Source organism: Aptenodytes patagonicus, chromosome 16, assembly GCF_965638725.1.
Source record: "Aptenodytes patagonicus chromosome 16, bAptPat1.pri.cur, whole genome shotgun sequence".
Classification (NCBI taxonomy): domain Eukaryota; kingdom Metazoa; phylum Chordata; class Aves; order Sphenisciformes; family Spheniscidae; genus Aptenodytes; species Aptenodytes patagonicus.
Genome location: NC_134964.1, coordinates 13597389 through 13619932, shown reverse-complemented (window position 1 = coordinate 13619932; position 22544 = coordinate 13597389). Strand labels below are relative to the sequence as shown.

The following is a 22544-nucleotide window of genomic DNA, read 5'->3' as shown; positions in this document are numbered from 1 at the left end:
TTTTATTACATGGCATATTACAGCATTGATATCTTAACATAATAGATGTTTTTTCCTCCTTCTTGGAGCTCCAAAAGTTTGATAATCACAAGAATCTTATGACATTTGCTTACTTTTCATCTGTTTTTCTTTCCTAGACTGTGAAAGCACTAAACCACTTAAAAGAAAACTTGAAAATCATTCACAGAGGTGAGTTCATGCCTTTTCTTCTTGCCCACAAAAATAATCACAAGGTTTTTAAGTGGCCTTTGCTTCAGGTCAAAGTGTGATTAAATTAGCACGTGTACCTCAGCGAGTGTGAGTACAAGTCTTGCACAAGTATGTCCCCAGTGGCTGTTTCATTGCCCCTTCGGTCTGTGGTTTTCCATAAAAGCATGATTTCAAGGTGGTTGGGTGTCTGCCCCTGCCTCTGGGCACACGGCATCTTTGGGGCTGGCTCCATGTCCTCTTGCTCCCGCTCAGGATCCTCAGTGACGGCGAGTGCATCCAGTCGCCGCCTGCCCTCCCCATGCCAAGGGGCGATGGTGATTGCGCGGCACTGCCGGTGTCAATTCTCTGCAGCTGCTGTTCTTGAAATTTAAACCTCCAGCCCTGACTTGCCGGTTTAAATTTCTTTCCCTTGCAGACATCAAACCTTCCAATATTCTTCTGGACAGAAATGGAAATATTAAACTCTGTGACTTTGGCATTAGTGGACAGCTTGTGGACTCCATTGCCAAAACGCGGGATGCAGGGTGCCGGCCGTACATGGCGGTGAGTGGGGATGAGCCGGGCAGCAGGGAGATGGCGTGCCCGTGGGCTGTACGGGATCTTACCCTCCTTCTGCAGGCCTGGCTCAGCATGGCCGTGCCTGTCGTCTGACTGAAGTGTCAGCCTGTTTCCCATGGGATGAGCACCCCCTTCCCAGATGAAACCGAGCTCTGCTGCTGGCAGCGTCAGCAAAGGCATCCAGGCTGTGGCAAAGTGACCAAATTCCCTTTTTTTTAGCTGGGTTCCTCTGCTGCTGCCAGTGCTGTGGCGCTGGAGTGGAGAGCTTCTCTGTGCCTTCCAGCAGCGCCCGCTCACACTCCAAAACAAACAGTGCATGGGGGGAGGCAGTGCCGTCTGGGTGCAGGGTTTTCTTGGTCTGCAAGAAATCCATTTGCTACGGTAAGATTATGTCGCAGGAGTTATTACAGAGCAGAATTATAGTGATTTTTGCAAACCACTTTAATTCCAAAGCGTGCCATAACTTAATTCCAGGAGAATGTGATTCTGGAGAGCAGTGGTAGCAGAGCAGCTGCGTGGAAATCGCTCGGGCTGAGCCATGGCTCCTGGGAGTCTGTTCTGCTTGTTTGCTTCCCTCCCCCTCCCAGAGAGAAAAGTTGTGGTGGTGATTTTCGAAGCTGTCTGAGGGTTTTAAACACTTCTGTGCATCGGGCTGCTTTGAAAACACATCTCTTCGTTTCACATGAGCCAAGGGTGCCTTGCGTGGGGAGTTGTGTCTGCTGCTGTCGATGTAACTTTAATTTCAGTGGCTGTGTTGAACTCTCATTACTTATCTTATGGCTCTATATGCTGAAAAATACTGTTTTCTGAACTCTCTTATCTACTACCAAGGAAACAAAAAAGGAAAATCTCTCTCTTTTAAGGTACAGTGCCCATCTGGTCCAGGTAACGGCTCTCATATGGCTTTTATCTGACTGTGGTGTCCAAGGCAAAACCTGTCTGCCCCGATCCTGATCTGTGCAAGCATGGAGTCTGAGTTTTGGAGCATTTGACCTTTTCTGTTCACTGTCCTCATAGCAGAGCTAGTTACTCAACGAGCTGGAGAGGAGAGTACAGATGAGATCTGTTATTGGAGACCAGTGCTGTGGTACAGCAAAGTGTGTGCAAGCCCCTGAGCTACGTAACGTAGTGAAATGGGGCAGTTCATTTAAATAAAGACCTTGTGAGTCTGGAGAGAGGGCAGAGGCATGTCTCCGCTCTGAGTACTTCTGGCAAGTGCGTGGAGCTCCCCACAGGGAAGAGGATCAGTCAGAGCTGCCCAATTTGTTGTGTTGGTGGGGCATGGGATGCTGAGGGCAGCAGCAAAGAGAGGTGCCCCAGCAGGACATGGGAGCCAGTGCAGTCTGAGCTAGTCTGACCCGAGGCTGGGTATTTGCATCTCAGACTGCAGGCACTTCTGATAGTCATAACTCCACAGAGCGATGCTATTGTTGACTTTTCCCTATCCTCTGAGGTGTGTATTGGGTCTGTAAATAGGGCTCTTGAAAAATTGCTCACTCCTTTCCCCCTCCCAAGTTCAGTGGGCTATAATTACAGGAATTAATGTTCCCTCTTTGTCTTAAAACTGTGGGTAGATGGTTAGCTTTGCACAGGCTGTTGGTTTAGTTACGACGTGACAGTTACCAGCATGTCTGTAAATAGCTGTGCTGCTTCATTTCCCCTGGGACTTGAGTGGGTGGGTGCTTCTGATAGCCCCTTGTCTTTCCTCCCTGTCTGTGCATATCCACTCTGCTCTTTGTGCATCTCCATCACCAGCTCCAGACTCTGTTGGATTTTTAAGTGAGCAAAAGTGTTTCAATTCAGTTTGTGATTTTAAGAGCCTTGGCATGGTATACCGTTTGTGGGATGAGCCAGCAGCTGGCAAGCGGTGTGGGAGATGGCTGGCCTCTTCCCTTCTGCTCTCCGGACTCAGTGACTCCTCTCCAAGTACACGAGCATTTCCATGTACAGACAATCCTGGGAAATGGGGAGATGTCCCCAGCATGCAGGCACATCTGCCAGCTCTTTCTCCAAGCCAGCAGAGGCTGATGGCTGTAGTGATGCTGTGACCAAACCTGAATATACCTGGGAGGGAGTCAGGCTAGTCACACTCCTTTTGAAAGGAAATTTTTTTTTTTTTGGATGCAAAATAGGTGACTATTTTAGACTAAATATAGACTATTCGGTCTCTTCTCCCAAGTAACAAGCGATAGGACGAGAGGAAATGGCCTCAAGTTGCGCCAGGGGAGGTTTAGATTGGACATGAGGAAAAATTTCTTTACTGAAAGAGAGGTTAAACATTGGAACAGGCTGCCCAGGGAAGTGGTGGAGTCCCCATCCCTGGAGGTATTTAAAAGACGTGTAGATGAGGTGCTCTGGGACATGGTTTAGTGGGCATGGTGGTGTTGGGTTGACGGTTGGACTTGATGATCTTAGAGGTCTTTTCCAACCTTAATGATTCTATGATTCTATGACTATTTTGGTGCAAAATAATGTGACTATGTTCAGCCAGGGCAGGTCTGATAAGGGCTGCTGGATGATGCTCCCTGACAATGAGAGCGTGTTGCTCTGCAAGGCCCACTTGGCCTGTGGCACTAGCAGTAATTCTTGTAGCATGAGCACTTACCCACCGAAGGAACCTGATAACACTGTGTTCACTGGAGCTGGGTCCCCAAATAGCTGTTGATAACAATAACATTGGATGTCAGCCAGTTTGACTGCGAGCAGTTTGATTAGGCAGCAGGAGCCAGCTAAGCAAGTGCTGTGTGGTTTAACGAAAACGGTTAGAGCTGTCACAGAAAGCAGCATATCAGCCTTGGAGCTGCCAGTGCTGGAGAAGTTGTTTTGGTTTTGGCTTTGAATTCCCCTGCAATCGTTACATTGAAGTAAAGGTGTACATGTTGGTGCCTTGTGTTCTCTGAAAGAAAGAAAGGAAGGACGGAGCCCTGCGCTGCCCCAGGCAGCAGCCTGCCCCAGGCAGCAGCCTGCCCCCAGAGAGCCCTCCCGAGACCTGTGCCAGTGCCAGCATTGTGGGTTTGCTCTCGGTGAGGTTTCACAACATGCTCACAGCAGCCTTAAACTAGCGGTCGGGGTGAGATTGCTCCTGGTCCTCCCTGCCTGCTGCTCCCTGGCAATCCCTGCGTTGCCTCCCGCTGCAGTGGGTGCTGTTGATTTGGGTGGGAGGGGAGGCTCTGTGTGCCATGTTGAAGCTGGTGGTCTTTGTGGTATTACTGCTTTTTGCCTTCGTAATGCTCAAGTGAACCCAGCCTCTGTGTCAGAGAGGAGGGATGAGACTGGAAGTGCCTGGTTTAGGTATGGGAGGACCCAGCCAGCGTGAGGACGAATGTCCTGCCCTGCCCTGCTCCTTTGGGACCCCTCCAGGGGCGGAGTTTGATGGTGTCACACGTGTCCTTGGTCCCTCAGGTCCTTTTCCCAGATCACCTGGGAGCTGCCCGCTGCAAGCTGTGGCTGTGCCTGAGTGCCAGCGCCCTGCGCCGCTTCGCCCACCCTCCCCTGGGCTGCCCACTCGGCTCTCCCTGAAGAGTTGTTGAAGATGAGAGGGTGGGCAAGGGGATGCACGGTGCCAGGGGGTACAGAGCAGCCTTCTTGGTGCTAATGCATGACCCGTGTCCCAGCAAACACACTTCTACTTGTCCCTGCCTGTGCGCAAATGGAGGGCCAGCGCAGAGCCCCGTCGCTGCAGTGCCACTGCAGACCAGCACTCGGGATGTGTTTCCTGCTCCTCATTTCTCCCCGGCGAAGATGGGCAGTCGCTGCTGGCATCGGCATCCAGGGCCAGGTGGAGGCTGCGCCCCCGTGCTCGGATGGCTCATGCGCAGTTCAGGCCATGCACAGAAAAGGAGAATTTCCCAAGGCAGGTGACAGTGGTGACTCTGAGCCCTGCTCCCCCAGCCTCCCTGCGCACATAGAGGGAGAGGCTGCAGGGATGCAGGAGGTCTCTGAATTCTTTACCCAAGAAGAGCTGCAGCAAGACCCTCTGTTTCAGCTTCGCATTCCTGACCCGATGCCCAAGTTTTCATCAGGCTCAGTCATTCATTTATCTGAACAGGCAAGCTGTTGGTTTGAATTCATGCAGCTAAAATCCTCTTGGATGCTCCTGAATATTGCTGTGTGTTGGACTTTTTTCTCTCTTCCCCCCCCCCCCCCCCCCCCCCCCCAAACTTGGCACCCAGCCATAATTTTTATGACTGAGAAAACAAATTTGGGAGGAGACTGGGAGACATGCGGCACCGTCCCTCTGCGAGCAGCATGGACTGGATCCAGGCTCTGCCGCCCGCAGCGTAGCAAATGCCGAGGGAGATGCCTGAGCTCTGAGTGCAGCCCTCCCCGCTTGCGTGCTGCTGCTGTCACCCGCGTGCTTCAGGGGTTTCAGCTGAGAACATAACCTCCACTTACTCATTCACCGGCTAAAATCATCCGTGAGGTTCGCCCAGCGTGGGACTTCTCCTGTCCAAACTTAGCTCCTTACATCACGCAGTGCAGAGCCCGCGCCAAGCGGCTCCGCCGCAGGGCTGAGCTCCTGTCTGTGCGTCGGCACTTCCACCCCCGTCCTGCCGGTGGGGACGCGGTGGGAAGGGATTTTCCTCCTCACCCATTTAGACGCTCATCTGCACAGGCAGTTTATGTAAACGTGGGGAAACGTGTCAGCAGCCGCCTGTGTAAGCAGACCACTTGGCCAGAAGCATTGTGGACAGGATGTGAGTTTTGTGGAGGAGAATATTAAAAGGTGGAAAAAAGTCATTTTGGTCACTAGGATTGACGTGGGAAGTGCCTGAAAGTCAGGTTTGGGTGACAGTTGCCCTCAGGAGGCATTGGAGGTTCAGCTGGAAACAGCAGGCAGCTCCTGCTTGCCGTGGGTTTGCCCTGTGTGGGGCATGGCTGGCTGTGCTGGGGCAGCCCAGGGTAGCCCCCGCTGCTGTGATTAGCTACAAGAAGGCTAACTGGAAGCCACAAATAGGAGAACGTGATCATCAGGGCAGTGAAGATGCAGAGAGGGATGGGCAAGGCTCCTTAGGGCAGGGTCAGGTGTGGGGAGAGGGAGCGAAGGGTTGTGCAGGTCCCAGGTCCGTGGGTGTGAGCCTTCCTCCCGTCCTCCCTGAGCCTGTTCGGCTCTCGCCGCTCGTGCGGGTGAGGCTGGGGGGGGATTCTGCTTAAGGACGACCCATGGGGATTTGCAGGGGGACTCTCCACCCCTGTGCTGAGCTTTTTCCTACCAAGCGTGGGAGCGCCCTGCATGCCTGCCACATGCTCGGCGCAGGCTGGGAGACGGCTGGAGCCGCTTGGCAGCACCAGCCTCTCCCGGCGGCTACCCTGCCGCTGCCGTCTGGATGCAACCAAGTCCGGCCTCCACCTCCTCCATCCATTCCCTGCTGCTGCAGCATGACCCTCAGCGGTCAAGCAGGCAGGGCACGAGGGCCGTGGCAGGAGCAGGTCACACCGCCTTGTTCAGGACTAGGTATTCAAGCGTTCGTGGAGTGCAAAAGCTCCTATTTCCCATAATATGGGAAGGATCAGGGTCAGGACTGGACCTGGGGGGTGAGGGCTGTGCTTTGCAAGTGCAAACTTTCACGGATGATGAGGCCAGAAGGACAGCCGATTGAACGCAGCCAGGGAAGCTTCCTGATCCTGTGCCCAGACAGGTTGTGCTTCTGGTTGAATGGAAGAGATCTTTAAGAAAGAGAAACCAGATTTTAAGGCTCAAACTGCTAGTGACTCCAGTCTGGCCCTATCTGAGCTGCCACATGATGACTCAACTTTGCTGATGACCATCTGCATTTTGTTATGCTTGATTTCTGGTTAGGATGTGGGTAACTTCATCTGTAGACACCCTCTCTTGGTTCCCTTTCTCTGCTGCATCATAGAGTCCTCTAGGATCAGAAGTTGTCCCCTTGCACTGCTTCCTGCTGGACTCCTTTTCTTTTCAGTATGTGTTTGAAAGCCTGCCTGTTGGTTAGGCATTAAGGCTGTGGAAAAATAACTGGGCTCCCTGCAATTCAGTCTTTTGTAACTAACTACTTCAAGGACTTCTAGAGCATCCCCACCAAAATTGCAGGCCCTCAGTGAGGTTCTGTGACAAAGTTACTTAGCGGGGCTGAAACGATACCGTAGAGCCCTCCAAAACTGCTGCCTCTCCAGAGTTTGGCCCTGTTAATCTAATACAGTTCTTGGGAGCAGCGGTGGGGATGGCATTGAGGGGATGCGTCAAGCTCTGGGGTATGGGTGGCCTTCCAAAACAATGCCAGATGGAGAAGACCTCCAAAGTCCTGTGTTAAAGATGCCTCTTCAGGTGCTGGAGAATCTACCCTAGTGCCCATGACGTTGTCCTAGTCATTAATTATGCTCCTAATACCATTTTTTTAATATGAGTAAGTCTTGTTTTAATAGATGGCTGTGGGCTCTTGTTTCTACCTCGTTTGTAGAATTAAGGAGTCCTTTACTTGCCACAGCCTCTTTCCCCAGTAGGTACTTTCTGACTCTGATGTAGTCACCTCTTAAACTTTTCTTTGAGGAGATTAGTGACTGAGCAGCTTATGTCCTTAAGGCAGATTGGATTGTATTTTACGGCTGTGCTATAAACCCCCCATTTTTTTAGCATCCTTTTACAAACGTGTAGACCCTGAAATTGAGCAAACTTCCAGTGTTTGTCTCACCTGTGGAGTATATAACAAGAGCAGCGGTTCCTAGCACGTCGCCCCAGCTACACGCCTTTAATTGTGATGCTCCTCTGGGATTTCATGCTTTCCTGTCCTTTTCTAGGAGCCTGTCTGTCACCTCAGAGTGCTGCTTTTTCTGTGTCTGGCTGAGTGAGTCAGCATCCAGCCAGAGCCCAGCTTACCAAACATTCAAATCACACTAGTTCTTCAGGAACCCTTATTTGTCACACTAGCAATATTTTTATAGTATGCAGAATTTAGCAGCACTAATTTTATATTTTCTTGGATATTATTAGCAGTAGGCCGAGGAAGGTCACTTTTGAGGTCCCATTATAAATCCTGTCTTTCCCACTCAATAGAGTCCTTTTAACAACAGTTACACTCTGAACTCTATCAGTGAAGCCATTTACTAATGCAAATTATTGATGCTTGATTTAGTTGCAGTCCAGACAATGCACCGCACTAGTCCCAAGTTTATTACAGCCACACATTTACCTTTTTTAACAAGACGAATAAGGTCATCGAGAATACGCTGTGCCAAGCCCAACGAGACCTTGTTGCCTTCATTAATGTTCCTGCCAATCTTTCTGTGCCTAGCAAGTGTCCCCTGTCCACCAGTCCATCACTTTCCTGCAATCTTCTTGCTGTTGAGATTGAGGCATTCAAACGCTGTTAGGGAAGCCAGCTGGGAGGGGATGGTAGTCCCATGCGAACGGAAACCAGCGTCTCCACCTGGAAAATGCTGCTGGAGAAGTTTTTAAATGAAACATTCTCTCAGAGTAAATTTGTAAAGGAAATAGGAGGGGAGGAAAGGCCATTCTCTAGAAACATGATCTCTGCTGATAATCTCTGTGCAGCCGTGGGCTTCGTGGCTGACCTGGGTGAGGGGGAGGGACAGGAAATCAAGGAACAGAGGGGATTTTGGAAGGAATGTCTGAATTCAAAAGTCTAAGCAGGGATGAGTATTTTGGCTGAAGTATTTTTTTGACAATATTATTCTTATCTCCTATGTAGAAGTGGTGCACACAGAGACAGTGTTAGTGCTGCTATCCTAGAGGTGGTGGAGTGAGGAGCAGGGGGAAGCGGCAGGTCCACCTAGCCAGCAGAGACAGAAGAACTCATGTTCTCCACTTCCCTGTCAGCTTTTCCACCCATCACGCTGTGTGTCCTTTGCTCTGCTGCATCACACCCTGGCTGAGGAGCTGTGTCTCCTCCGAAAACCAGGGTAGGATGCTGCACGACCCCTGTAGCGATTGGCGCTGCGATACAGGCCCAGAGAAAACAAAGTGTTAACAGCTTTTTCATCGGTCAGCTAGTACTGGAGAGGAGGGGTATAACCTTAGAAAAGACTTTACCCAGCACAGTGTGACTGTGATGCCTCACTTGCTCGTGTGAATGACTCACATCTGTGCTTAGACCGAGGCTTTTGCAGCACTGAGGTCACCTTCTGTGAGCCCCTACGTGCCCAGGAGGAGATCCAGAAAGCTTATTAGGCTTCACTGCGCATAAAAATCGAGATCCACATAAAATTAGACACCTGACCTCCTTAGCAGCCAGTAGAAGAATTTGGTGTCACCAAAGGGAGATTGGTGTCACCTAAGGGAGAGCCTCCAAAACTTCCCGTAGAGCAGAGCAGTAACACCGGCCACGAGGAGTGGATGGATGCTCACATCTGTTTGGAGCTCCCGCATCTACTGAGGCACTGAGGTCTGCTCGAGAACCAGCCCGGTGAGTCCCCCCGAGGACAGTCACCTCACGGAGCAGGACTGCCTCTTTTCTGGGAGATGGTGGTCATGTCCACAGGGTTGGTGGTGAGCATCTCCTGGGGAGGTGAGCGGTCAGGCTCTTCCTCAGCCTTACAGGGTCTGAACTGCCAGCCCGGCCCTGTAGAGAAGTCAGGGAAGGGGCTTGCAGGAATAAATGTTTGGAGGTCTCAGTGAGCAGATGAGAGGGAGCTGCACGCAGCATTCTCATGCTCTGGGGGAGGAGGAGACAGGAGACGCAGGTCCAAGAATCCAGAGAGTCAGTGCCTCCTCACCTGCCCTGCTTTGTGCCCATCGCTTGCGTCCCAGCCTGGGCCGTGTTGTGATGCTGACGCTGGCCATCGCTCCGTGCTCTGATTGAGTGTGCGAGAAGCCTGTGCAGGGGAGAGCCCTGAAGGAAGAACAACTTGCTTTTCACTGTAGGAATATTCTTGAGAAATACAGCAATGCGAAAAGTGAGTGACAACATTTTCCTTTACTGAACAGCAGAAGAATTTCCCAAACTAGTTATTTATGGTCCTAAAGATGGTTTCCATTGCTGTTGCACAACCCTGCAGGCAGCTGTTCAGAGACATCGCTCCCCTCCTTGCTGTGGCTTCAGTTTGGAGTTGGCCCCGAGAGCCAAGTCACTTGGGCAGTGACAGATGCTTCTCTCTGCGAGCACTTGCCGAGCCCCTCGCAGGGCACTGCCGTCCAAACGAGAAAGCCACGGTAATGGGGTCACCACCACAGGGGAGATGGCATTTTTGTCTTAGCGTCCCTAAACAAATACACATGTGGTATTTTGGTTAACACAGCAGCAGAATAGCGTGCTAGGGAGCTGCGGCTCTTGCGTGCAAGACTCGTATTCAGTTTGTGTGAGAGCAGTGAAGGTCTGTTAACTCTGGCTGCCCCGGTTCGTAGCTCACTGTGTGGTTTGCAGCTGAACTTGGTGCAGATGACGCTGCAGCTGCAGCCCGCACAGCCCTGCTTCCAGATGTGCAGTGCTTTACCATGCTCCCACCATGGGCCAAAGCCAGGGAGGTCCCTGGACTTCATTTCACACCTTTTTTAGTGCAAGAAGATAGTCTCCAATGGAGGCTGGCAGCTTCCATCTCGCACCCATCTGTTCCTGTGGTTGGACAGAGGGAGAGTTTGTATCGTGTAGATTTTGTTCTGCTTTTTGTATTGCAATAATTTAGCTCTTTCTGGTCGTTCTTCACTCCTGGTAATGTTTTATTTTCTTTTAGTTTAGGGATGCATTGGCCTAAGTAGCAAATAAGAATTTGTTATGTACGTTTTAATGACATGTAGGCAGTTTTGAATTTGCAGGGCATGTCGGATAAAATTCCCTGATTATATAACCAGTGAAAATCGAGATCTGAGCTTCAAGACTTGGGTTTTCCCAGAAATGCTACTTTGCTCTTTAGCAACATGAAACAGCTGAATACTGTAGGGAGTCGTGTGTGCATCTGTCCTTGTGTCACACCCGCATTGCCTGTGTTTGGTTAGTTGGGGGTTTGGAGGAGGGGGAGGATCAGTGCTGCCCACTTCTGCTCGTTTTTCAGTCAAGATGCTGGTGCTTAGGTGGACACTGAAATGGAGAGAAGCCCCGTGGCAGCCTGCACCCTTCTTTGATGCATTCATACCCTGCCTCTTCACACCATCAGCACATCCAGTGGTGGGTCTCCATCTCAGCCATTTCCTTTCCTTGCTTGCGCTTGGTGTTAGAAGGACACCTGGCACGAGCCAGGCTTTGTCTGCAGCTCTCGTTCCAGGTCCCCAGAGTGTGACATGCTGACTCTTCCTTCATTGGTGTTAATTGCTCCCATGTCATCTACATGGAAAATTCCCAGGATTCTTTCTGCTCTGTATTTAGACGGGATTTATTTTGGTCCATCCTGCTTTCCCTTTAACTGTGCCACCACGGTCTAGGGCCAAGACCCTGTTGTTCTGTCCGCGCTCTGCTCGGTTGCAGTAGCAGGCTGCCCCTGCGTGGGTGCTTCAGATGAGAAGCTCTGTCTCACCAGTGCCACCTACCTCACCAGTTACTGTAACACACAGCCTTTTAGTACTTCAAGCCCTGCCCAAAATACCTGCTCTCCATGCAGTCCTGTAATTCACTGTGCTGCATGGAAAGCAAGTCCTTCTTCTGCGGTCTGTGAACTGCTCTGCTCTGCTGTGAGATCCCTATGGATCTGTGGTGTGGGAGTCCTGGTGCTGGCAAGGCCAGCATCCCCATAATTTTGTGTGGCCCTGTGCTTGGCTGGTCCTTGGTGGCACCCTGCAGACGTCATGATATATCTCCAGCAGCGTGCAGGGCTGGGCCATCCCCTGCTGTTTCTGCACACCAGCATCCGTCGCATGCGTGGCATGCCCCACGGTGGTGTTGTGTGGGACTAAAGAGACAGTCTCTTGTCATAGGGTGGTCCTTGTTCTTGCGAAGTGACTCTGATTTTCATAGTGGGAAGGTACGTGTCAGCTGTGGAATCCATCTTGTATTGCCAAAATGCTTATGGCCTGGCATGGATGGTGCCCATGCCCCAAGAGAGCTGCCTCACTGTGGGGCAGTGGTCCATAGTGGCCTGCAGCACAGGTAGCATTGATAGAACCATAGAACCTCAGAATGGTTTGGGTTGGAAGGGACCTTCAAAGATCATCTAGTTCAGCCCTCCCTGCTACTCACTAGATCAGGTTGCTCAAAGCCCCGTCCAACCTGACCTTGATCGCTTCCAATGATGGGGCATCCACAACTTCTCTGGGCAACCTGTTCCAGTGCCTCACCACCCTCATAGTGAAGAATTTCTTCCTTATATCTAATCTAAATCTACCCTCTTTCAGTTTAAAGCTGTTGCCCCTTGTCCTGTCACTACAGACCCTGGTAAAAAGTCTTTCTCTGTCTTTCTTACAAGCCCCCTTTAAGTACTGACAGGCTGCAATAAGGTCTCCCTGGAGCCTTCTCTTCTCCAGGCTGAACAACCCCAACTCTCTCAGCCTTTCTTCATAGGAGAGGTGTTCCATCCCCCTGATCATTTTTGTGACCCTTCTCTGGACCCGCTCCAACAGGTCGGTGTCTTTCCTGTGCTGGGAACCCCAGAGCTGCACGCAGGGCTCTGGGTGGGGTCTCACCAGAGCGGAGCAGAGGGGGACAATCTCGTCCTGCTGGCCACAACGTTGCTGTGCCTGAGGGACAGGGAAGGGATAGCTTGATGTGCTTCACACCCATTCTTGCTGCTGGCTGCTGGAACCAAGAAGGCAGGAGGAGCCACCAGTGTCTGGCAGGAGAGGCTGGAGGCAAGAGGATGCAATGAGAGCTTTGCACAGAGGGAAGGCAGGACTGGTGTTGCAGGGCTGCCATCACAGCAGCATGGTACCGGCTGTGCCTCTGGGCTGATGGAGTCTGGCTCTTCTGGTGCCTGAGACCCGGGAATGCTGGAGAGGCTGTGTGGGGGCCATAGGCAAACAAGGCTGTTGGGGAGGGGCAGGTCCATCATGCTGCCCGTGGCATTGAGACAGGGCAGGGTAGACACAGCATCACTCATGAGCGTAATTGATGAGAGTCCCTGGAAACTTCTTTTCAGCCTGTAACATTCTGTACGCGGGGACAGAGGAGGTGCCTGCCGTGCCACATCTAATGCTGGTCTGTTGTTGATGCCATGTTCTGATATCCACCTTCCTAGTGCTGGCGTTTTCCATTTGCTTTCTCATGAATATTTTGGACTGTTCACAGAAATATATCACTGAGAGCATTTGGACTTTTTTTGTACCCATAAGGTAATGTTATTCCATGTGTTACTTCTAAGCAAAGGACAGCTTCAATTTGTAAGTCTGAGCTCCTCTTGTCCTTCCTGAGCCTGAGTGTGAGCCAATGCTCACCCATGGGCTTCTCCTTGAGACGTTTTGCTTCTTTTAAGAAGCAAAATATGAAATGTATGACATTTCATACATACTGAAATGTCCAGTAACCTCCTGAAACATCCAAGAGCATCCACATCCTGAATGTTCGCTGCTTATCAAACCATCCTCCCCTCAAATAAGCAAGTAGCAGGGACTGGGAATACGCATTTTCCATTCAGATCCTCACCCCTCTTGCTGTTTTCACGCACTTTTCCCACTGTCTCAGCTACAAAATGGTGGAGAAGTTGTCATTACATTTCTGTTCCCCATATTTAAAGAAACGTATACTTGTATTAGCTAGTAATTCCTTATCAGCTGATTTGGTGGTCTGTTGATATGGTGTATGTGACTGAGCTCATCCAGCAAAGGCAGGATGCTGGGTTGTGAGCAGGTAGGAGCATGGGTTTACCTGCAATATAAATGTGATTGGTTTTGACTGAGCTACAAAATGAACATGTGAAGGGCTGATGGTAGGTTTAAGAGAGTTTAATTTTAGTAATTTTATTATTTTGCATGCCTTCCCACCAGAATTATTGAAAAGTCCATCCAAGTCATGAGAGGAATAACTAATACATGATCTTAAGATGAATGGAAACCATAACCAAAGGATAAGAAAGCAAAGTGAAGGGCAGACCTAGGAGGGTGGGAAAGGCAGCGTGTTCAGGGTACTGCCTTTGAAGCTAGCCTGTTTCAAAGCAGATACTGTAACTGAAAGTAAGGATGATAAAACACATCAGTGGCACTGGGAAGGCAATATACCATGTACTGAGGAGTAGTGGACACAAGAAGGTTGTAGGAGAAGCCACTGAAGCTCGGTAGAAACTTCTTCTCCCTTCTCTATGTGGGTATGCATGGGTGGTGGCCTGGGCAAGTTTCCTTGTTGGAGAAGATCCCGGTGACTGAGGGAATGGGAGAGGTCTGGAAGCAGTCACAGCTGGGGCAGCCACGTGTAAGTGATGGGGTGCAAAGAGGAGAGCTGGCAGCATGGCAGAGCAACCAGAAATGCCATGAGGGTTTGGGGGCTGGGAGGTATTGTGGGAACGTGGTAGCCTTCTCATGCGATGGTCCACTGGAGGGTTGAGGTTGCACTAAGGGACTTCATTCATTGCATGGCACTCTTCAGCCAGCATCTGCCATGAAATTGTATTAAAATGTAGCTTACAAAGCAACCAGGGCTTTCATAGTATTTCCTGTACCTGATAATTTAGTATTTTACTGCAATTCAGGTCTCTCTATTATTGTTGTAGTCAAAACTGAATGAGACCCTGTTTCTTTTGATGTTTTAATTATTACATTTTTAACAAAAGAAGGCAGAATTGAGGTTTTTCATAAAGATGACATGCAAAGCATAAAGATGTTTTGTGCTGCTCTGGATAACTCGCTCTTAGGTGCAAATTACCCATGTCTGGCTTGATATTGTTTTCTATGGAAAACTTTTTGGATGTCTGAAGACCTTGTAACATCATGGTTGCCTTCAAGGGATGCCCAAAACCTTGTAAAGAAGAGCTGTTCTTAAAGTGCATTGTTTTTAATACCTCCTGAGGTTTAGCAACCAGCAGACAGTTGGGAAGAAGACGTCTGATAGATGCTGCTAAACCTCAGTTCCCCGGGCTGGTGGATGAGAAGATGTTTATTCCAGTTCTTATGATTCCCTAGGGACAACTTTGCTGTAAAAACAGAGAAAGCAAGACTTTGTGTTAAAGAGATCCTGAAGTTAAATAAACCTAAATAAAAGACAGTAACAATTATTCAAGCTGCTTGTTCAAAAGGAAAAAAAAAAAAAAGGATTGGACTGTGCTGAATTGCCGTTTCAGATCACCTTTTACACTATACCTGAATGAAATCAGTGTTTCATTCCTTAAGATGTTTCTCTGCTGGGGTTGGACGTCTGCCCTAGCAACAAGTTTGCCTCTAGAGCTGTGCCAGGCTCTGCCCAGCAGGACAAACTTAGAGTTTTTTCGAAGTTTGCCGATGCTTCTCATTCCTTCCTGCATGGCACAGTGTTTGACTGGTCCTTCTTCCTGTTTCAGCCTGAAAGGATAGATCCCAGTGCATCCAGGCAAGGCTATGATGTCCGCTCAGATGTCTGGAGCTTGGGAATTACATTGGTAAGTGAGTGGGGTTTAAACCCTCTGCTGCGCGGTACTTTCCTGCTGGGTAGCCTTGGTGCACTTCGCAGTGTGATGGAGTTGGTTGGTGTCAAACACGTGCTTGAAGCAAAGCCCAGCTCTGCTGCGGTGAAGCATTTGCATGTTGTGATTGAAGTGGGCACCTCCTGGCTCAGAAACAATATAAATCCCTTCAGGGCAGATGGCTCTCCTGAACCCCTGAGGACACATTTAGCTGCAGCTATGTTTTGCAGAGAAGGAGATGTGAGCAGGGAAGAGGTGTTGGATCATAAATGAATTTTGTCTTCAAAATCTCAGATGAGAAGGGATGGTGAGTGTGGCGGTGCAGAACAGAGCATCCAGTCTGTGTAAATAAGCTTCTCACAGCCCTGGCATCTGGTGTACTTTGGCTGTGCAGAAGACTTCAGTTAATCCTCGATCCCAGTTGCTGATTCCTCTCTGGCTTAACCGCAGCACTGCTGGGCGCACACATTGATAAACTGAAGAGATCTTCCCTTCTCGAGGTGGTGAAATAGAAGAGAAGGCAGAAGGAATAAGTATGAACCAGTAGCTTCTGTCTTCCCCACTGGCGTTTTAAAATGCTCATTTTCGTTGCCCTGCGAGGAGCAGGGAGTTGGACTCGATGATCCTTATGGGTCCCTTCCAACTTGAGATATTCTATGATTGTGTGATTCTCATTATCCGTTTTCTCTAGTGGTTGTTAGGATGTTTGGGAAGGGACTGGAGGATTTTACTCTCCTGCTTTTGAACACCTTGGTAAGAGCATTGGTTCATTTTATAGTCAGTGAAAGCATGGCATAGCCAGGTTAAATCTGGAGGTGCTCCTAACGTAGGCAGCAGAACTTACTATTGGGTAAAACTTTCCCTCCTCTTCTCTCAGCTGAGCTTCATATAGGGAATGGGATGAAGAATCTCATCTTAGTCTTCCTTTTGGGGGCTTCAGGGTCCTTGCAGACATTTTCTTACCCTGATTGAACTTATCATCTTGTGTAACCTGCCTGGTGCTGTTGCTGTCTCTCTGCAGTATGAGCTGGCCACAGGGCGATTCCCCTACCCCAAGTGGAACAGTGTGTTTGACCAGTTGACACAAGTAGTAAAAGGAGACCCACCGCAGCTGAGTAACTCAGAGGAAAGGGAGTTCTCCCCAAGTTTCATCAACTTCGTCAACTTGTGGTAAGTGTTTCCTACTGAAAGCACTTGGAGTTGGCTTGTTTTGTCATTGCTAGGTATTTGGCAAGGGTCACATGCCAAGCACTTCCTAGCTTAGTTTCACATTCCTGTACCAACGTGAGGGTGAGGACCTTCCACATTTCACTGGTTTGGAGGTGATGGGAGACTTGTCTGGGTGGGGGCTTATGGGCAGACCTTTGGAAACTGCTCTTCAGGGAAGGGATGAGGAGAAATGCCTCTCCTGAGCACAGACTCTCAGAGGTTGATAAGACCCATGGCAGGAGGTTTGCATGACCAGGTAAGGGCCTGGCCTGTGTATCTTGTTCCTTGGTATGACACAGCCTTGGGACAGACCTGCTGTTTGCCCTTTCTTCTGCAGGCAGAAGCCTGAGACACCTGGCGGTATTGTGTCGAGGTTAGGCAGAGGATCGGTACTGTTCTGCCTTTTGCCTGGCAAGACCAGGAGCCTCCCCGCCCAGTTCTTCTCAGCACAGTCACTGTCAGGACCTGTAGCAGGTGGCTTGCTTGGTTGTTGGCTTCATGTCGTGTCAATCGTATGTCAAGATCAAGGCTAGAGATGGTTTTCTGTAGGGCAGGGCCTCTGCAGTGCGGTTAGCCTTAGATGGAGAGTGTGCAGTGTTTGTGCAGGAGGGGCTTGGGGCAGTCTGTCTGCCTGCCACGTGTGTGTGGTCTTGCTTAGGTTAAGGGCTGATTGTGAATTTTCTGATGAAGTATTTTTCTATCAAAATGTGAAAGGAGGTCAACATAATTTCGTTAACCTAATACCGAAGCACACAGGAGATCCATCAGTGTGACCTGCGTTTGTCTTCTGGGACCTCCTGCCCTGGGCAGACCCAGGTGATGGACATCCCCAGCACACTGGTGTCCATCTCAAAGCTCTGTGACACAGGAAGACTTGGCGCTAGACAATTTTAACTTTCAAGAGGTTTTGTTTCAGGGTTTTCCATCCGCTGGAGATGTTTTTTGGGTTTGGATATTACTCTCTTTCAGAATTATGAATTTTTATGGAGGCCAGGTTCCACTTTTCCAGCTGGCTGTAAGGAATACCTGGTGATTGTCTTTGGACTGCAGAAAACAGAGCATCAAAATGGTTTGCCGCTCAAAAGAAGTTCCCATTTTTCAGTCAAAAACGGTGTAGTACTTGGTTAGAAAGTCAGAGTTGCTTTCCCCATGTACAGTGCAAGCAATAGTTTGTTTCCCACATAGTTCTCCGTAGAGATGCTGTATCATTACAGAGTTTGCAAAGCCAGGAGCTCGCTCTCCTGCCCTGTATGCACTGGTGAGTTTGGCTCCAGATCACCCAACAGAGGAGCCTGTGTGGCATCTCTGCTAAACAGCAGCATCTTTGGCCCGTGGATCCGATGGGGTCAATTCATATTTCCAGCCCATTTACCCCTCCCAGGACCTGCTGCTCTGGAACAGCCACAATGCATAGAGCATGGGGCAGTTTTCAGTCTAATTCTGGTTTTTGTTTAATCTGGTTTTGTAAATAATCTGACTTCTGCCTGGAATATTTATGATGTCTTCATAGCAACACTGTAGTAAATATTTGTCTTAATAACCTTTAGTTAAGTGCAAACAGTAATCTTTGGTGTTACTAAGCAGGCAGGTGAGTCTCCAAAAGGCTGTGCTTTTAGGTGATGGCATAACTCTCCTGGGCATTACCCTGCTGTGTATCTAATAATCTTCTATTTTTGTGCATTCAAGAGTCGGGAAAAATGTTGAAAGAGAGTCCTGCAGTGTTGCTGCCTGCTCATCGTGATAGATCAGTGAGGAAAGGATATTTTTGATAATGTTAAAAAGTTTCTGGGATTCCCCCCCCCCCCCCCCCCCCAATTTGCTTTGGATTCCAACAGCACTGTGAATGCCTGTGTGGAACATTTTTCCCCTTCAGCCCACCTCCCTGTGTTAGATGCTTATCTGAAGTCACACTCCTCCTGGAACTGCTTACAGTGATTTAGCTTTCTGCTCCAGAGTTTGCAAAGTATCCAAGCTCTGTGTCTGGCTTTTGGGAGCCTCATGCTGGCAGCTGCAGAGCTAGCTGTGCTCGCAGGCAGAGCCGCAAGGTCCTGAGGTCCGGTGTGCCTGGGGAGGAGATCAGATGTTCCTGCAAAGGAGCTGTATGGCACCTGGTGCTGCAAATGGCCACTCCAGACACGCAGCTTCACGTTGAGCTGGAAAAGAAATGAAAGATTTCTATGACTGCTTTATGAAAGCGTGGATGGAAATTTCAGAGCAAAACTTGGTCTGTGAGCTGAAGTTCTGACCAGTCGCCTTAAAGGCGTTGCAAGGAGCCCATTTGAACCCCCAGACTCGCTGAGGTTAGAAAATGAATTGCTGTTGGGTAGCAAAAGCCTGAAGCGAGGATGTTTGTGCAGCAGCCATGGGATTTCCTGCCCTCTCCGCCCCTGCGCAGCTCTGCAGGCAGGTCACAGGACAGAGCAGTGCCGGGCGTGCAGCGTTAACTACTCTCCGTTTCTCCGAATAATCTGAGGCCACACTGTAGTAGTGCTGGAGCTTGAGAAAGGTCCAGCCAGAGCCCGTGGGGATGGAAATGCAGCTGTTGGGAATTAGACTTAACTCCCCTCATTTGGGAAAGGTGCTACATCTGCCCTTTCTCTTCCCAGTGGTGCAGCTCTGGATCCCAGGGCAGGGGCTGCGGTGCCACCCATTGCTGAGCCCTGTCCCGCGGCCCCTCTGCCTCTGGTCCCCATTGCCTCTCCTGTCCCCCACCATGTCCCCCCTGCTGTAGGGGCTTTGGTGGCCTTTGCTGCCACCTCCTGTCCCCCTGTGCTGGGGCCAGGCGGCCGGCGGGTGGTCGAGGTGCCAGAGGAGCCCCAGCAGGAGGGAGCGCTTTCCAGCCAGCCCCCCTGTCCTCCAGCCGCCCATGGGCAGCCATGTCACCTCTCCTATCCCTTCCCGGCGGCTGTGGCCTGCTCAGCGCTGGATGTGCCACCAGTGCTGGGGATGAGCCGGGAGGGCCCTGGAGCCTGGACCTGGCCCCGCAGAACGGTTTGGCCATCTGCCGTCTGCTACAGCCCTGGCCCCTGCCCACGCATGCCAAGACGATGGTGTGGTGCCTGTGTCCCCCGTCTGTGCCCTGGCAGGCAGCGCTGGGTCTCCTCTGCCTCTGAGCCCCGCTGCCCGATGGATGGAGGACAGGCAGGTTGCTGCTGCCTAAAACTTGTGGTTATGCTGCAGTCAAACCCGTTTCCGTATGTATGCAGCGGCAGTTGGGATGGCGTTCCGCTTGCAGCTCTCTTGGGCTCCGGCCCCAGCAGGATTTGTTGGTGGCCACACTTGCTGTTCACCCATGGTGGGGATGGAGGGAGGGAGGGAGGGAGTCCCTGTGGTCACTCACAGCACAAGGATGGTTTTTCCAGAAAACAAAAGGCAGTGAGTCCCACCGTGACAGCAGTGGATTCAACATCGTGTCCTGTAAAAATTTGCATTTGATGTCTGTAACAATTTCCCCAATCCCACCTTCTCCTAATTCTCTTTCTGCTTTCTTTAGCCTTACAAAGGACGAGTCCAAAAGGCCAAAGTATAAAGAGCTTCTGGTGAGTGCAAAGCGTGGCTGCCCGCGCCAGCCATCACAGCTCTGCCGGTCACGCAGCAGGGCTGGGTCGCACGTCCAAGGTTGTTCCTTGTCTTTCGGGCCACCAAGGCAGGGTGTTGAGCTCCACAGCCTGAGGAGGAGCACCACCTCCATGCCACTGTCTCTGGCCTGGGGTCATGGCGATGGCCGAGATCATTAGTGTCTGTACATAAACACAGGAGATCAGCATGGTGGAAATGCCCCGTTGCAGTGGATTGGTGATCCCTGAAGTGGGCAGAAGCATGCTGGACGTGCCATGTAAATGCTGCCTTTGCTTGAGGTCCTGGTACCGTGCAGGAGCCCTGTCGAATTGCTGGCCAGCACTGTCACATGTGAATGCCTCCAATGCACAGGCCACACAATGAGGTTGGGAGTGCTCAGGCAAAAGTGAGACCTGAAAGAGCACGGCTCTGGAGTAAGACACCAGCAGAGCCTCTCTGTGGTGGGGGGTCCTAAAGGAGGGAATGCAGCCATGCTTTTGGGTTGGATAAGTCACACTTGGCAACCATGCACCTTCAAGGAGCTCTGGGCATCTGGAAGCCACCTCTTCAGGGCATGTGTGAAACCATGCCCTGGGTCCGTGATGGTGGTGGTGTGATACAAAAGGAGTTTGCCTGGTGTCCTGGCCCAGAGAGTCACCGTGTCGTTACTTTCCAGCTGCTCCGAGTTGGGTCTGGCCAGCGTGGCCTCCTGGGCAGAGCAGAGGGTCGGGGTTCAGGAGAACTGGGTTTGGGTCCTGATCTCCTGTTTGACCTCTGCAAGCCATGTCTCACTGTCACTCCTGTCTCCGCATTGCTGACAAGGCTGATGATGAAACCTCTCTTGAAAATATTTCAGTACATGTCCGTGCTACAAAGGAGCCAGGTGCTGCTAATACTGCACCCTCGCTGCCTCCTGCCCAGCAGTTCCTGACACTCCTGGAGTCCTGTCCCACTTCCGTACCTGCACGTTTAAGATACAGATTCCCTGTATGTAAAAGCCATGTTGTCCTACAGCCACCACCAAGCCCTGTGTTTTTGCATCTGGCAAATCCATACGCTAAGCGAAAGGGTAAGCTAAGCTGGCTATCATCTGGGGTAGCCAGCGTGTGTCAGAAGGGAGAACGTAACCTTGTTGTTTTTTTTGTCTGATTCCAGAAACATCCCTTCATCCTGATGTATGAGGAACGCACAGTGGATGTTGCATGCTATGTTTGTAAAATCCTGGATCAAATGCCAGCAACTCCCAGCTCTCCAATGTACGTCGATTGATATTGCTGCTACATCAAACTCTAGAAAAAGGGCTGAGAGAAAACAAGCTGTAAAGAATTTTCATCACATATTGCAGTGTTTTTAATGCTCGCCCAGACACCATGTGCAATAATATTGGTGTTATTTCCATCCTGTCTGTATACTGTTGTCACATATAAAGTGCATCCCTGTAATACCTGATCACACAGTGTTAGTGTTGGTCAAAGAGAGACCTCATCTTGCTCTTTTGTGGACATATTCATGAAATGTGGAAATAAGTACATTTATTTGTTGACCGTGATTGGATAGCACCTAAAATTCATTTCTAGACTCAAAACTTGGAGACTTCTCAGCAGCTACTGGAAAGATTTTTCTCTCAAACTCTTCCAATTGTTGTTTCAAGTAATAATAAAAAGCAAACAAACAAAAGTTAGGCGTTGTCTGTCTGAACATTAAGAGACTTTGCCTGGAGGGAGAAGAACTTGCTTAACCAACGAGATGCTTTGCCTTCTGGAGCTAGAAAGGCAAAGGAGAATTTTATTCTTCACAAAGTGCAATAGATTTACTGCTATGAAATTCTGTTGCTTTACAGTCGCAGTGTACTTTCTGGGGACAGTGTGCTCAGCTGAACTTCCTGTTAAAGAGAGATCATGTTAAATATAGTGAATATGTCTTTACCAAAAATATGTTGCATTGAAAGAGGCTAACATTAAACTATTCAGAGATGGGACATATTGTATTCTTTCTCCTTTTACCAAGCCAGCCACTCTTCACTCTTAACTAGGTGTCCTGTAAATTGTTACCTGGTAAGATAAGACCTTTGACCTGAAGAATTATTAAACTACTCGATTGAATTTAACCTGCTTGTGACCTGATTTATAGCTGCACAGTGCTCACCACCAGCTGGCTTTGCTTTGACTTCGACAAGTGCCGCTCATAAAGTCTGCAGCTGTTTTAATGAGCCACAAACGAATGTCTGATTTCTAGCCAGTTTTTCTCATGTTCTTCACTGTCCCCAGCCCTGATGCTAGCGCCTTTTCACTGACCCCGAGACCAGCCCGGCAGCGCTGCCAGCGCCCAGCCCAGTGTCCCTCACAAGACCAAACCTCAGCACTTTCTTCTCGCCACTGCAAGCAGGATGGCGGGGATGTCCCCCCACCGCGCTGGGGCCCTGTGCCCGCCCCGCTGCTGCATATGCCACGCTGTGCTTAGCTTGCTGGAGACCTTCACCACCTTCTGGGCATATTTAACCTCTTGTGTGACCGTCCATAGCTCTTGTTACTGCACCCTAGAGTGAACCTCACTGAGATTGGTGCAGGTAGAGATGAGGTGGAGGT

The 22544-nt window shown here is 50.1% G+C and overlaps 1 protein-coding gene across 2 annotated transcripts in view; it reads left to right on the top strand.

The window, feature by feature from the left end:
• MAP2K4 (mitogen-activated protein kinase kinase 4) overlaps window positions 1-22066 on the top strand; it is a 104534-nt gene extending 82468 nt beyond the window's left edge. For both annotated transcript variants that reach the window (XM_076353505.1, XM_076353504.1), the window contains 6 exons: window positions 138-189; window positions 626-753; window positions 15091-15168; window positions 16214-16362; window positions 19895-19940; window positions 21115-22066. In XM_076353505.1, the coding sequence (XP_076209620.1) occupies window positions 138-189; window positions 626-753; window positions 15091-15168; window positions 16214-16362; window positions 19895-19940; window positions 21115-21228 (567 nt within the window). In that variant the 3' untranslated portion in view covers window positions 21229-22066. The remainder of the gene's footprint in view (window positions 1-137; window positions 190-625; window positions 754-15090; window positions 15169-16213; window positions 16363-19894; window positions 19941-21114) is intronic.
• The last annotated feature ends 478 nt before the right edge of the window (window positions 22067-22544 follow it).